This window comes from Seriola dumerili, unplaced genomic scaffold (assembly GCF_002260705.1).
Source record: "Seriola dumerili isolate Sdu_G_001 unplaced genomic scaffold, Sdu_1.0 BDQW01000331.1, whole genome shotgun sequence".
NCBI classification, from domain to species: domain Eukaryota; kingdom Metazoa; phylum Chordata; class Actinopteri; order Carangiformes; family Carangidae; genus Seriola; species Seriola dumerili.
In genome coordinates, this window is record NW_019174586.1 from 12,042,600 (window position 1) to 12,057,995 (window position 15,396).

Sequence of the window (15,396 nt, forward strand, 5' to 3'; positions counted from 1 at the left end):
GATCTACAGCTAGATGGCACTGTGCGGCCGCACTTATAAAGAAAGCCACCCCCCCCACACCACCCTCTCTTCATCTCCACTCCAAAGCAAACACATCTGGCCGTCTCCTCTCCACCTCCCTATTTTATTTAGCTCCTCTTTGTCACCATCTCTCTTCTTCACCTCTACACCCTCCAACCCTCTTCATCTCTCCTATCTCTCCAACTCTCCTTCCCCCTATCCTCCTCCTCTCTCCTCCAGTCTCCTCACCTCTCCCTCTCTCTGCTCCCCCCCCCCCCCCCCCCCCCCCCACCCCTCTCATCAACATCTCTGCAGCTCCACTCTGTCCTCTACGGAGCGGCCACAGCCTGGGTTTCCCCTCCGGAGGTCAGCAGCTGCATCAGGCTTCCTGAGGCCGGCCGGCTCATCCCGGTGGCCCAGTTGAAAAAGAGTCTGCAGGGAACCAAAGACACGGCAGCAGTGTGAGTGGTTTTACTGAAGCATTCAAAGCCCAAATGCTTTTAGGCCTAAAACCTTTCAGCTTTTATGCTCCGGAGAGCAGCGGAAGTGAAGAAATTTCTAAATGTAAACTCAAAAAATACTGAACCTCTTCAGCCTGGCCTTTAATTAAATATGGTTTTAAGTCTTTAGTCACTTTATTTTATTGTAATTATGTTCTAAATTGTCTTTAATCTGTTATTTTATTATAATGTTAGTATAGCTTTTTAAATCTATTTTATTGTGTCTCATTGTCAGCGTTTCCTCGTCCTTTTCTTTTGTAGCTCATCAGTCTGTGAAGCACTGTGACCTCCAGTGATCTGTATGGAAAGTGCTGTACAAATATAGTTTGATTGATCGATTGACTGAATATGTGTCCATTGGTTTCTACACGTCTATACCGCTCTGTCGTTTACAATACCTTACATGCCTTCATCGATACATACCTAAACATACAGTACAGTGTCTGTTTCAGACTCTCACTGTGAAGTTCTGCATATCTATGAAACGTCAGTGCAGCATCTTCCCATAAAGATAAACTGGATTTACTTCCATCTGCCACTTGGCTTAGAAAATTTAGATTTGCATTTTCAAATTGATTTTTTTCCTCTTATTAGAAAAGTGTTTTAGGATTTATTTATGATTACATGTATAGTTAAAAAAAAAGAAGCTGTGTTTTGGTCAGTTTAACCAAAGCTAATTTAAACTCAGAATCACAGAGTAACCAACCATTACTACTGTTGCTATGGTTACCCTCAGCTGCAGGTTAATGAGGTGACTGAAACCAGACCTCCCAGCCAATCAGAAACAGGTATTTTCCGTTGCCATGGTATAAAATGAGGGTGAATAACTGTAATTTACTTGGAGTAGAACTAAAACCGTGTGTAAACCCAAAGTACTATTCAATACCATTATCAACAGCTGTCAAGTAACGGAGGTTTGCACTGAAGCTTGGTCAGATTCATAATCTTGTTTATTTATTCTCTAATTAGATATTTGCTCATTTCAAATCCCAATTTTAGGCCGTATTTTATTCATGTAACCAGCCATAATTAGCACTAGGATCTCATCAGAAAAGTGATTTAACTTTTTAGTAGAGAGAGGGCAACTTCAACTTTTTGGATGTTGAATAATGAATTTGAGAACTTGCGAGTTCCAAAGTAATTGATATGAGGACTAGAAAAAACTTTTCAACTGTTTTATGAATGAACGTTGTGCTATCGGAGGCCAGGTGAGAACGGGACAAGACCACCTCCCTTCATTTCCCACCGCCCAGACTGTTTCTATTTCTGTCCTCAGACGCTCATCTGTTTCCTCTGGGATTATCAAACTGGATCAAATCCCATCTAATCCCCCCCCCCCCCCAAACCACCCCACCCCCGGCCTACACTTGGGGTAAACACTGTAGAAATCAACACAAACTTCTGTCTAAATGGATCCAGCATGTATTCAGAGGACTTCTAATAATCTCACAAGCACTCAGTTAGCATAAGTGAATGAATTAAAATCTGAATTTTAAAATTGGATCAAGGATCTTTATCCAGATACTAAAGGACTCTTCATCTTTATCAAATCATCTTCCCGCTGACACTTATGAAGTTTTAAAATTTCAGAAAAGTTTTTTTGTTGTTCACATTCGATTTGGGAATAACAAACACAACCTCATTAAAACACACTAACACAGCTGTTAGTCACTGTAGTTCCTTAAAATGTCAAAGAACTACATTTGATTATTTTGCACTGAGTAGGATTAAATCTATGATGTAACATTTTATTGGAAAGTCTCATAAATCATACTCTAAATGTGATGTGTTTTAAGATTTGTGATGTCAGTCGAGCGACTGAGCAAGTTTCTCAGCTCTCAGCAGTCTTAATACGCCACAATGTGAATCAGACACATGGAGACATGTTTCATGGAGAACATGGAGTCGTACACCACCTGAACAACACCTGTGCTCGCGTGTGACGAGCATAGAGAACGAAAAACACAAAGACTATTAAAGTCCAAGTACGATTTGAGGATATATCAACTGATCCTAGATCTGAGTCTTCAGCATGTTGCATATGAAGCCCAAAAATGCCGGTACATATGGAATATTACTTGGATCTAATGTGTATATTTAATCATGTCATGCTACTTTGTTTGTTTTGTGATATTTAAATCAATAAATTAACTCCCACCCACTGATGATTTATTGCATTTTCAAGCCGGTTACTGTATATTACCTTTCACTGAAAACAAACCAAAAAATAAGCAAAAGAAAATCAGTGTTGGGGCCTTTTGGGAAATAAAGAAGTTCAGTATGTGGCTCCATGTGGCAGGTTGATGTGGTTATAACAACAAAAAAGAAAAAAAAGAAAGTAAATTAAAACACTGAACTTCATTGGCTGATAATGAAACTATATTGGAGGGTGAATTTTAGTATTTAAGCTCTGAATGCAAAGATTTATGAAAACAAAAAACAAAAAACAGTGAGTTTCTCAGGAACAAGAAGAGAAGAAGAAATCAACCAAATTGTGTCGCTTGATGAAAACGTGTTCACTACAGCCGTGAGACAAGACAGAAAAACCACATGAATCATCCTCAGCTTCAGCACTCACTCTGCGATGTACTCCAGCGGCGTCCAGGAACCGAAATCTGCGTCAGGCATGAACTTCCTGTTCATCGGCGTATCCAAGGTAACCCTGTCAAATTAAGTCAGATGACAATCAGGGGTGAGTATTATGAGGCAGGGAGGAAGGAGAGCCGGCGCTCTGCAGCATCTCCACACATACAGAGCTCAGTGCACTGGGTTCACGTGGATCAGAGATGAAGTCGTGTTTCTGTTTTGGCATCATGTTTATCATGCCGATATTAACATTTAACATTTCCGCTTTTCAACAGCAACAGGACTATGTGCAGAATGTACTGTAGTATTTTCCAGGGGATCCTAAGTGTGTATGAGCTTTGTGCTGCACATGCGTTCAGGTACAAGAACACACTGTTCTGTAGTTCGGCTAAACTGATTTTGCTGCTAATCACCGGGGTCAAAAGTTGGAGCTGCAGCAGACGGTGAGACACACGCAGCTCGTGGAGGCAGTTAAGGTACGATAAAACCCTTAGTGCTCGACAGAGGCAATTTGTGTCGAAAATAATCACACTCCTCCTCCGAGTCGTAACTCTGTCAATTCTGAACACACAGACACGACAGACGTGTTTTTAGCTTCAGTGTGACTTACGCTTTCCGAGCTTGTCATTAGCGCTGATTTCCAGTGTGAATAAATGTCCAGACACCCGTTTAGAAAATCACAGAAAAACTAGAATCAACTCCACGTGATCGTCTGCCATAATTGCTGTGTGTGTCGAGTTTTGTGAGGTCACACTGACCTTGACCTTTGACCCCCAAAATCGAATCGGTTTATCCTCGAGTCCCAGTGAACACTTGTTCCAAATTTGAAGGGATTCCTTCGAGGAGTTCAAGATATTGCATTCACAAGGCCAAAATCATGTTCTGTGAGGTCACCGTGACCTTGACCTTTGACCTCCAAAACTAATCAATCAGTTTATCATTGATTCCAAGTGAATGTTTGTGCCAAACTCTGAAGAAGTTCCAATTTTATTTTCTTCAGTATCAAAATAATCCAGTGACTGCTAACAGCCATTTTGGAATACTTTGCCTGAATGTAAACAAATCATCTACGATTACCTCCAAACTGAGGTAAGACAAAGAACAGGATCCGTCCATCGCTGTGGGAACATGCATGAAAACCTCTGTTCCACTATATGCAGGAGCAGACTATATACTGCTATACAGTGCTGGTATATGATGGTAGAGCAGCTGGAGGGGGTTGGGGGACGCGGGCTGTAACAGAAATGCAAGTCATGGGTCTAATGCTGAACAGATGTGACAGCATGCTGGAGAGGCAGCCCTGCCTCACTCTGTTAGGAAATGCAACCAAAGAGAGAGCAGGAGCAAGAAACACCCCTGAACATCCATTTCTAGCTTCTCACCATGACAGTGCAAAAAAAACAACAAAAAAACCAAAAAAACAAACAACACTGGCTTTAAATCCAATAAGTGAATAGACAAGGAGATGATGCAAAGCCTACTGCGCACGTCATTCATCTGAAACAGATCATGTGCACAACCACAGATACACTGGGTGAACCTGGCAGCCTTATCCATCTTTTATTCCCGCAGCTTATCTTCACCTCGCACGTATCCATCGAACACAACAAAGGAGCGTGTGGCACAGCTAATTTTACAGCACAATAGCTTTCATCTTCATTCCCTTTACTGGCTATGTGCGCAGTGTGCAAGATTTCTATGTTACAGTAAACACACACACACACACACACACACACCCACCGCTTCTTTCCACCTAACGCACAAAATGTGGCAGAGAAGAAAATCCTGTCCACATCGGGTGAGACTCTGAATATTTGTTGTGTTTTTCTAATGAAATCTTGAAGCTGGATCTGTTCTCCGCCAACAGATATAATACAGTTCAACAGGATAAAACAAGCAGTGAACGGGCGTCCATCCAGGGGGAAAAACACACATCACTCATCTCTTTATTACAGAATCAAGGACCTTCCAGGTTGACAAACATGAATGTAGTAGGTGTAGTTCAAAAGGCATCACGTCACAGTATATGAGGCCACAGAAGTTCAAGGTTTTATAATTGTCTCTTTCTTAGTTTCTTTCTCTTTGTGTAACAGGAGGACACTGTAGATTTTACACACGGTGAGTTTGTTCATCACTCAGCCTGTGAGCACAGTTGTTGTAATGTCGTGTGTTGCTGTGCTTATAATAATCCATTTAAATGATAGTGATGTCATCAGGGGTATTTCAGTTTGGGCTTGACTTTGCATTTCCTAAAAGAAAACCTTCACTCATCTGCACATACAGACTGAACATATGGCTCCTCTGTACAACAATCACTATATTAATGTGGATATTTTTCCAATATTTGGTGCAAAATCACAATTAAAAATTAGCAAAATATAACAATCAAAATGTTGCTCAGGTAAGTGCAGTCTGTATGTGACAGTATGAAAGCTTAAAATGTTTATCTATAAAACCAAAACACTTCCGAGTGTTTCCTGTAACCACATCACCACTTCTGCTGAACGGCTGATCGTCTCAACTTACCTGCAGCCGACACTTAATAAAAGCACAGAGCAGCCTGAGACTGCACAGATAATTACATCCAGACAACCTGCCCGCACCTTCTCCTCTCAGTCCACATGTGTTGCACATCGGCCATCGCCGCTGCGCTAAAAACTGAGACAGCTGGTACAGACGAGACTCTGGCGAATGTTGCACAGCGTTTCCTGAAGCCACCTGCATCCGTCTTTAGCTCAGTATCATCGATATTGTTTGTTTGTGGTTCTTCCAAAAAAACTGTTACCTTCAGGGAAAATCGGTGCAGGTGGGAGGGCTGTGGAGAACTGGGCCTCACACACTGAAGGCCATAAAACAAGGACAAAACTAGACTTAGCTGAGACACAACAACAACGGATTTTATATTAAAATATAAAGTCCAAACCTGTGGTTCTACGTGATTTCGCACGAGTCTGGGTGTCATCTCAAAATTTAAGCCCTTTCATAATTAAGGCCTTAAATTTTAAGAATCATTATGCAGTGCAACACTAAATTGTTGGATTAATCTTTTTAAATTTTCTCCTACACTTCTCTTTCACTTTTCTGTGTTATAATATAAGTGTTTCTACATTTTAGTGTCAGATTAACGACCAAATTCTGAATTTAAACCTCCAGGGCAAAAAACCATTTTCCTTGCCTGGTGTATGTTTTCAGTCAAATACTCACATGCAGGGTTTGATTTAGAGGTTTTCATGGATGTTTTGATATTTTTAGCTGTGACTTTTGTCGCCATTGAAATCCAGTGTAACTGCCACAGATGCCCACCTCCAGATAAGAGCAACTTTCAAGCCGACAGGAGGTTCGACTTTGATGCTCAAAATATAGATTTTCAGTTGGCTATTCCTTTAAAGCCCCTACCCGTGTCCCATCCGCCACACGCCCGTGCTTTACATGTGCCACTGGAGCGCTGCCCTCCATTCGCTGACTCCACAGCTAAATGTGCGCCATGACAAAGTGTCTACGCAACATTTCGCTGCAGTACTCACGGTAATATGGCCACAGCGGCGGCTCCTGATGGCATCCCACTGTTTTCTGCTCCTAGACTCCGACACAGCTGGTGGACGGCAGCTTTGGCCATGCCATACCCGACCATGCCTGGAGATTACAGAGAAAACATTTCTTTTAGCGTCCTGGAGAAAATTCAGTTTGCAAAGCTGGCACGCACACACGCACACACACACACACACACACACATCAAATGCATCACACACTGTGCCCGGGAGTGGATGACATTGATTTAGTAGAGAGAGGTCAAGTGGACAGACATTACTGAATCTATGGAAGGAACATTTTGAGACTTTAAAAACAGGAATAGTAGAAAACAGAAAATGAAACCGAGGTCTTCATATTGTGGCATAAACAACAAATCATGCACAATTAACGTACAAGACTCTCCTAACTTCCTAACTTTCACCCTGAATTTGTGCACCAGCCTTTCATAACGTGGAGGAATGTTTTGTAGCTTCAGCATCTGGAAACAGTGAGTTTTTTCCCTCCCAAACATCTAAATGAGCTTTCCAAAGAATGCCAAGCATCTGTTCACCCCCCACCCCCTAAACCAATCTTATGACAGGCTTACACAGAACTGACCAATGAGAACGAGGGGTGGTGACATGACTTTTTCATGACTTTCAGGCTTTTGTTTTTCCTCCAAGAGCAAAAATCAATTCAAAAGGAAGCACGAGTTCAGGGGAACCAGTCGTACAACAGCCTGCAGACGCTGAAATCAACAGTGATAGGTTAACGAGCAGGGTGTCGCATCCTGTGCCTGATGGGTCACATGTTCACAGCTAATGTGCATCCACCAACAATACAGATCCTCATTATCCTATTTGTTCTTGAAATCCAGTCTTTGAGGACTATTTCTGCCGACAGTCATAACTACATTTGCAAAAGACTATTTTACTTTTCCATGTGGACACAAAGAAATGTGTTTCTGTGCTTCAGAGTTAGTTCATCCAGTTTAGAGAGAGGAAAATATTGATTATGCTAAACCTAACCTTTTGTCATCCTTAAGGTTTAATGTGTAATTTTTGTCAAATGTAATTTAAAATCTTCTCAATCATTCTTAAACAGCATTTGAAGTGTTGTGACAGGTGTGTTCACTTTATTTATATTCTCTAACTGAGTCACATATTCACTAGCTAGCATTAGCTGTGTCATTTGGTTCAGTTAGCTATGGAACAGTTAAACCTGGAAGTCAGTAGATGAAAATATTTAGTAACAACTAATCTCAGCCTCAGAAACCATTTTACTTCCATACATCTGAACTTATGACTAGACTAAGTTTGAACGAGCGACGGGAAAGGCAGGAGAGAGAGAGAGAGAGAGAGAGAGAGAGAGGGAGAGAGAGAGAGAGAGAGAGAGAGAGAGAGAGAGGAGAGAGAGAGAGAGAGAGAGAGAGAGAGAGAGAGGGAGGAATAGCGCAATAGATTGAGTTTTGGAACAGCTGCTGCAACAAGCTCCTGGGGAAACAGTAGATGAGAGGAACTACAATCTGAGCGCCTAAACAAAAAGGACCTGAAGCAGATATTTTGTTACAAATGATAATGTAGAGTCCAGCTTTGTTCTGCTGCGATTAGACGCCGGCACGAGCGACTTTTCACAGACTAAACCCCATCCACTGTGTTCAAACTACAGCTGGACTGGGCTTCTGGGTGGCACTTTACCGTCAACAACAGAGTCAAAAAGAGGCAATACCACTGGGTTGTTGTACATCCAAATGTTGCTCGCTGTCCTCTGCATATCTTGGAGGATAATCACAGATTATGGAAAAACAACACAAGTCACATGAAGGGGCGAGAGAGACGCCTCCTCTATTTGCTCTTTTTAAAGTTCAAAGTTCTCCGTTGTAACTCTGAACTCTGAGGTCAGGATTATCACAAACTCATTCACGTGGTTTGACAACCTCCTGTTGATCTTTCAAGATGGTGTGGAAATGTACTCTCCTGGTGGACACCACGTTGTGTTCACTTGATATGATACTTTGAAGAAACTGAACAAATTTTCACTCGTAAAACTTTGATTAACAACCTTCAAAGTCCGTGCTATGAGTTATCCTAACCTGTTTTTCTGTTTCCGCCCCACAGATGATCTGGATTTGTCCAACGCTGTTTAACGTTTTTTTTTTTTTTACTCATTTTGTTTGATAAAAGCACAAAGAAGAGAGGTTCCTCCTCAGTGCTGTTTGTTATATTTCTCATCATGTGTCTGTTGATGTTGACTCACATTTAATGAGACTTCACAGTAACGTTCTCCGTTCTCTCGTGTTTGAAATACAAACTCTGCAGAACACGACCCGAGCCCCCAGAGGAACAATACATACAAGGTGCTTCGGTCCGTTTCAGTGGAGTTAACGCCCCGTCCATGTGGATAATGTGTGTGCAGCCACAACTGCTGAGTCATTCTCTTGCTAAGTCTGTCGCCAATGAGCTTGTGGGCTCAGTGCTGACTGCTGAGCCAGGGTTTTGTATTGCTGTAGAGTCAGACCTCAGCCCATCACATGGTTGGCTTAGATACAGGGATGGCTCGACATCACATGGCACCACCCCAAAGCCCCTCTGGCTGGTGTCACATGGTAATAACGCTGCAACCAATGATTATTGTCATTATCAATTAATCTAGTTTTTTTTTTTTTTTTTTGATTATCTGGTTATTCATTTAGTGGATAATGTTTAAAAAGGAATACCTGTCATGATTTCCCAGAGCTGGAGGTCACATCTTTAAATGTCCTGTCATTACCAACCAAAAGAGAATGTTTATTATTATTATTATTATTATTATTATTATTATTGTTACCAAAATTTGTACTAATGGTCTGTCAATCGATTATTCGACTAATGATTTCAGCTCTAGTCAACAAGAGAATCAAATCCACCTGTACTCATTTATAAATATGAAGATTAGGTTGTAATTCATGTGATTCTTGAGTTAAACAAAACATTTCTATTATAAACTACCTTCTTTTAACTGTGTCCTTAAGTGTTTTCTATATTTTGACAAGAATGTAATGAACTTAATATAACACAAATAAAACCAAACCAAGTCATGACTAAAGATTAATCAAGTCGTATTAATATACAGGTTTACTGATTTAACAAAAGTAATTAGATAAACATTTTATCGCAATTTGAAATTTAATTTTTTATTACAACAAATTTGTTTACATAGCAACCTCATTTAGTAATGTCATAGAAGATATTGTAATATATTAGTTTTAATACATTTATTTATTTATTTATTCTATCAATTACTTAATGACTAGTCACATTTATTCATTTGGCAACTTTTGCTTTTTGCCTTTTTCAGTCTTTAGCTGCTTTAATGAACCACAGTCTCTTACATTTTAATCATTTACTTGCCTTGTTTCGGTTAAAAAGGGTGAGCAGGTCAGGCTTGAGTCAGGTGGTCAAGGACACATGGAGAACATGACAACTGACAGACAAACAGGCCATTGTGGGAATTAAACTATAGATTTTTTATTTTTGAAACAGACTCTCTAACCACCGAGTCCCTTAGCTGCCCATGATCTCATTCTGTTTTCTTTCCCCACTTGTTTTATTTCTGGGATCCATTTTATTGACACAGTCTCCCCTCATTGTTGTGATCTGTGTGAGCTTCCCCATGCCTCGTATCAGGATGTCAATTCCCTGGTCAAAGCCCCGCAGCGCCTCTTATTACCTACATTATTTGAATTGGCAGGTTGGACAACAGAGACGTATGCACAATGTAGACTCCAATAAGTCAAAGTCTGCCTGAAACCCTGACGTGATACACGGCCAAACCAGGTCATCGTGATGAGAACGGTAAACACAAATGTGTGCCTTACCTCCGGTCCCCGAGAGAGCCGCTTTAGCTCCGGCCAAAGTCAACAGTCCGCCTGGTTTTAGGTGCAGAGCGGCGAGGTGGCTGGAGATAGTGGAGGTCCACACGCTCTGCTTCCACATCAGATCTGCGTTTTTGTACAAATCTGAGCGAGACATGGAAAATAACTATAAGCAAAGTCTCATTTTTAATTCTGTGCTTGTTCCATGGATGAGCAACATTATTATGTGCTGGTGTTTAAAGGAATAGTTCCACATTTTGGGAAAGATAGATGAGAAGAGCAACATCACTCTCATATCTGTCTGTTAAATACGAGTCTCCACTGCTTATCTAGAAACAATCGTGGACTTAATCCCCTGAAAGACAGTGCCATTTTTACACTTTAATTTTTAGCGCATTTAACAAACATGATGTAACATTTTAATAAGTTAACTTTAAAGGTGTTGGTAGATGAATTTTGTTACTTCTGGCTAGCCGTTTCCCCGTTTCCATTCTTTATGCTAAGCTAAGATAGCTGGCTGCTCAGGGTATCGAATCTTTTCATCTAAATCTCTGCCAGAAAGCTAATAAGAATATGAATATAAGAATATATATATATATATTAGAATTTATAAGAATATAAGAATATTTGCCAAAATGTTGAACTGGCCAGTACAGAATAATCTATTTAACAAACATGCATGATTAACAGAAAATTAAGCATGAATTGCAGCAGGGAAATAAGTGGCTGATGATTAATGTTACAACAAACAAAAAGGTTGAACTCTGACCTTTGGAACTACATTTTCCTCCTGCCCATCCTCCTGCCACACACAGGATGGCGTCCACTTTTTGGTCCCCTAGCAACTGGGCCACGTCTGCCGTCACCTGCACAAAAATAAGAGCGAGATATCTGCTAACATCTTTTCATAAAGCCTCAGGGCTTTGCAAACAAGATGAATGGTATTAAAATGTCAGATGGCACACCAGATGGAATTTTTTTAATGCATGTTCTGTGCTGCGTTCAGGTCAACAAACAAAAGGGAGGATATTTGGACGTAGCCTCCATGTGATAAATACAGTGTTTCTTTAACAACCAAAAAAAAAAGTGTGAAGTATGATAGGATGAAGAGAAATTACGGATGCTAAAGAATTTCAACAGTCATAAAAATAGGCAAAATCATGACATAGTATTAGTTCATTCAAGACATAAAAAAGAAAATCTATTATCCCATATTAAATAAGAATGTAATAATTACATATTTATTTGTCTTGGAGTGATCTGTCCAACAGAAACAGGAACAGACATGTGACGCTGGAGTGAAATAGCAGAATAGGAAACAGATGGGTGGTAGAGGATCGTCACAAGGTTGTAAATCTGCTAATCATTCTCATTAAAATGATCATTTTATAGTCTCAAACTGTGGATATGTGACAACTTCAAAACAATTATTGCATTCGTGCTATGATCTATGATCAGTTTCTTAATCAATTAGTTGATCAACAGAAAAATAATCGTCATTTTTCAAGCAAAAGAAATTAAAATTATTTTAACATTCTCATTTTTGGGTTCAGTACATTTAACATTTCACAAACCAAATCAAAAAATAAAATCTATAATGTAAAATAATCGTTAGTTACAGCCATACACTTTATCAGATCTGCTTCATGCATTTGATGCAAATAATGCTGCACAAAAATTAAAATAAAATGCTATATAATGCAAATGCTCTGTGTAATATATTTCAATATTTTCAATACTGATTTTGTTGTAATATGAACGCTATTACTTATTTCTCTGTTTGCACATTATGTAAATATCTCTAGAAAAGCAAGTACTTCTAATGTAACTACCTTCTTATTTATGGTTGGATTTCTCCTTCATTCTATTTTTCTACTTGTGTTTTTCTTCTACCTCGTTTTCTTATGCTGCAGTAACAAGTGAACTTCCCCGGTGTGGGATCAATAAAGGTTTATCTTATCTCATCTTATGAGTGCAACCGACGTTTCCCCTACTTTTCAAAAGCGACTTGAACGCAGCATTAGCCTGCACAATTTCTAGCAAAACAAGACTGAACAAACAAAAAATTAAAAAAAAAAGAAAAAGCAATTAACATGTCATATTTATAGTTAACTGGATTGAAACCAAAAGTTGGACTGGTCGAATCAGCTTCACTGCAGCCTGTTAGCTCTTCGGTTTCACGTTAACACAGACAGGGAAACATACATTTGATTCATGTTGTTATGTGTCTCGTGCCGCTCACCTGTCCAGCCTGCTCAGTGAAAGACTCGCTCATCTTCACTATCACGTTTTCGTTCGCCTCCTCGTTAACAGCCATGTCGATGCAAGCGACCCACTGTTAATGTCACAAAGAGAGAAACGGGAGGTACAGTTTAGCTTATCGGTTAGCATTGCTCAGTGTTAGCATCTGCTCCGTGACGTTAGCCGCTAACTGTCATCGCTCACCCAGCCGTTGGATTTGAAATGTTGGACACACTTGGAGCCCAGAGCGCCTCTTCCGCCATACACGATCACCCTGTTAGCGGCCATGATTGTGCTCTTATTAACAGTAAGCTGAGAGTGGGTGAGCTGTGACTGAGCTTGACATAAATACAGAGGGAGAGGAGGAGGAGGAGGCGTTTCTCTGATGGTGCAACAGGTTGGAGCGGAACTAATGGCGCGTTCAAAGACTGTAGGAAACAAAAAACTATAACCTGAACCAGGCAGTCGAGCAGTGAACCTCTTTTTCTGTAGTATGAAAAAAACATTTAATAATACGACACTATCATTTACTTGATAAAAAAAAAAATATATATATATATATATCCTGAAATAAGAGGAGGTGATATGTGTAACTTTATGTTGTGATACTGATGAGCATTACTGTGCAACTAGAAAATTCCTTTCACGAATAATGAGAAACTTAGGCCAATCGTCACAAAGTCATTTGTCCTAACTTGCTTTATGTAACTGCTATCAGCATGCATGGGGGTGAAGCGCTGATGTAGACCGTAGAACAGACCGTCTCATTTCAGTTCGGCCTTCACGGTCCATGACAGCTACGAAGAGCCACGCCTTCATGGACAGCATCATTTGAATACATTAAATATCTGTTTTTTAAAAACCTTTTCAATTACAATTCCACCAAAAGAAGCATTTTCTGCTATTTCTTCTTTTAAAACTGTTGTTGTCATTACGTTTTTCACATTGGAGGAATTAAAAATAGATAGCACTCCAGGTAGGGACAATACTGGTATTAGAGAAGTGAAAGCCCTAATCAATAATATGCTGTAATAAACCTCATCGCCCTGACTTCAGTATTATGGATACTGGAAACCAAAGGGATTAATTTGTACCATATCTCAACTTGATATCAAGACAGTGATATACATAATAAACATAATTGTTATTATGTTATATATATGTTATTAATCACTCTATATGTTGCTGGGATTAGTGGAAGCATGACAGTTAACATTAAAGGGCCATTGCACTGAAGAAGGCATGATCAACACCTGAATGTAGAAGTCATTAAACTCACCACCAGATGTGTTCTCATTATCTGTGTTTGTTACCCATTTTTATAGAAATAAGTTATTTACCTGCAGCATGTCATTTAAAACTTTGACAAATTGAAGTTACAGAGAAATAAAAAGCAATATTTCAGCTTCTTTTGTACATTATTTATTTTCATCATCATCATCATCATCATCATCATCATCATCATCATCATCATCATCTCTCTGTGGTGCAGAAGCACAGGTTAACCAGGACCCTCAGAGACAGAGTGTGTTCTTGGAGGTGTTGACTGGATGTTGTGAGCCAGATGTTTCTGAGCGCACCACCTCATCAGCAGCTGGATCTCTGCCTGTCACCACAGTGTCGTCTGCACACTGGATAATCACCTGTGTTAACGAGCTCCTGAGACAGTGTTAGCTCACATACAGTAAACTCACAACATTTTTGCACACCGGAGAGATTCTGAGTTTTGTCAAATCAATTCATTAAAAAGTTGAGAATCGTAAGTCATGGTAGTTTGTATTAATTGGGACTTACTTTCTAAATCTGCCAACCTCGTTAGCAACAAGAATATGTGTTTTGAATTATGTAACTAAAAATCTTTGGTTTAAAATAAATTAGTTAGAGTTAGGTAGAACTGTGGCTCTCGTAAAGCTTGAACCAAATGAGCCAGGATATTTCAAACTGGGCCGAAGGTGTTACAGGTACAGGAACAAAGAATTTTTTTCTTTTACTGAGGGTTTTGCTCATAAAGTGATTAAAAAAATATTAACACTAGTCAGGAGACGCTTCAGTGTGCTAACAAGAGCAGGGATCATCCGATGGACAAGGTCCAGTGTTGGAAGCTCTTTCCACTGATGTTCAGGAGAAGAGGAGACACAGATTTATGTTTCTTTGTTTTTGTTTTAATTCAGAATAAACTTCTTTGGTCTGTGCAGATCGGATGAACTGCAGCTTCTGTGGTTTGAGATGCAGAGTCTTTGGTCTGGCAGCTGCTGATGGAGTTTGAAGGCGGTTAAATTTCTATGCTGAGCAGAGACATGAGACTTGGAGGGAGACGCAAAGCAACAATAATAATGTGATCCAGTTAACCAAGAGAAAATAGGTGTAGTGGAAACACCGGGACAACTTCTCAGGTGTGTCCTGCTGGATCTAAACTCAGGCAGAGTTTTATCAGTGTGTCAGCAGGATGAAGGGACAGCAGCAGCAGCAGAGCCGGAGGACTCGGGAGCGGGAGTTAACAGAGGCAAGATGTCAGGCCTGTTCCAGGAAGTACCTCCTTGGTTTAAACCACAGGGGAGGTTTGCTGTGCTAGCATCAGGTTAGAAGCACTGCAGAGTCTGTGGTTGTCACAGTAAATGGCTGAGTGTGGACGGAGTTTGGGAGGGCAAACAACAAGCTCAGGTAAACTGTCGGAGGAAAAACACCGTGGGTGATATTAACAGCTGA

General features: G+C 40.1%; 1 protein-coding gene across 1 annotated transcript; it reads right to left on the reverse strand.

Annotated features, from left to right (window-relative positions):
• Positions 1 to 293: 293 nt before the first annotated feature.
• On the reverse strand, positions 294 to 13,062 carry qdpr (quinoid dihydropteridine reductase). The gene is made up of 7 exons (XM_022760085.1): positions 12,895 to 13,062; positions 12,692 to 12,784; positions 11,219 to 11,315; positions 10,453 to 10,593; positions 6,611 to 6,719; positions 3,079 to 3,162; positions 294 to 432 (listed from the first exon to the last, which is right to left on the reverse strand). The coding sequence occupies exons 1-7, from the start codon at positions 12,976 to 12,978 to the stop codon at positions 330 to 332; spliced, it is 711 nt and encodes a 236-aa protein (XP_022615806.1). The 5' UTR covers positions 12,979 to 13,062; the 3' UTR covers positions 294 to 329.
• Between the last annotated feature and the right edge of the window lie 2,334 nt (positions 13,063 to 15,396).

Excerpts from the sequence above, each read along its gene's own strand:
- qdpr (XM_022760085.1), bottom strand. The coding sequence starts at position 12,978 with ATGGCCGCTAACAGGGTGATCGTGTATGGCGGAAGAGGCGCTCTGGGC. Across the intron at positions 12,785-12,894 it reads ATTTCAAATCCAACGGCTGG|TGGGTCGCTTGCATCGACAT; the intron begins GTGAGCGATGAC and ends TGACATTAACAG. Across the intron at positions 6,720-10,452 it reads GGCTCTCTCGGGGACCGGAG|GCATGGTCGGGTATGGCATG; the intron begins GTAAGGCACACA and ends TGTAATCTCCAG.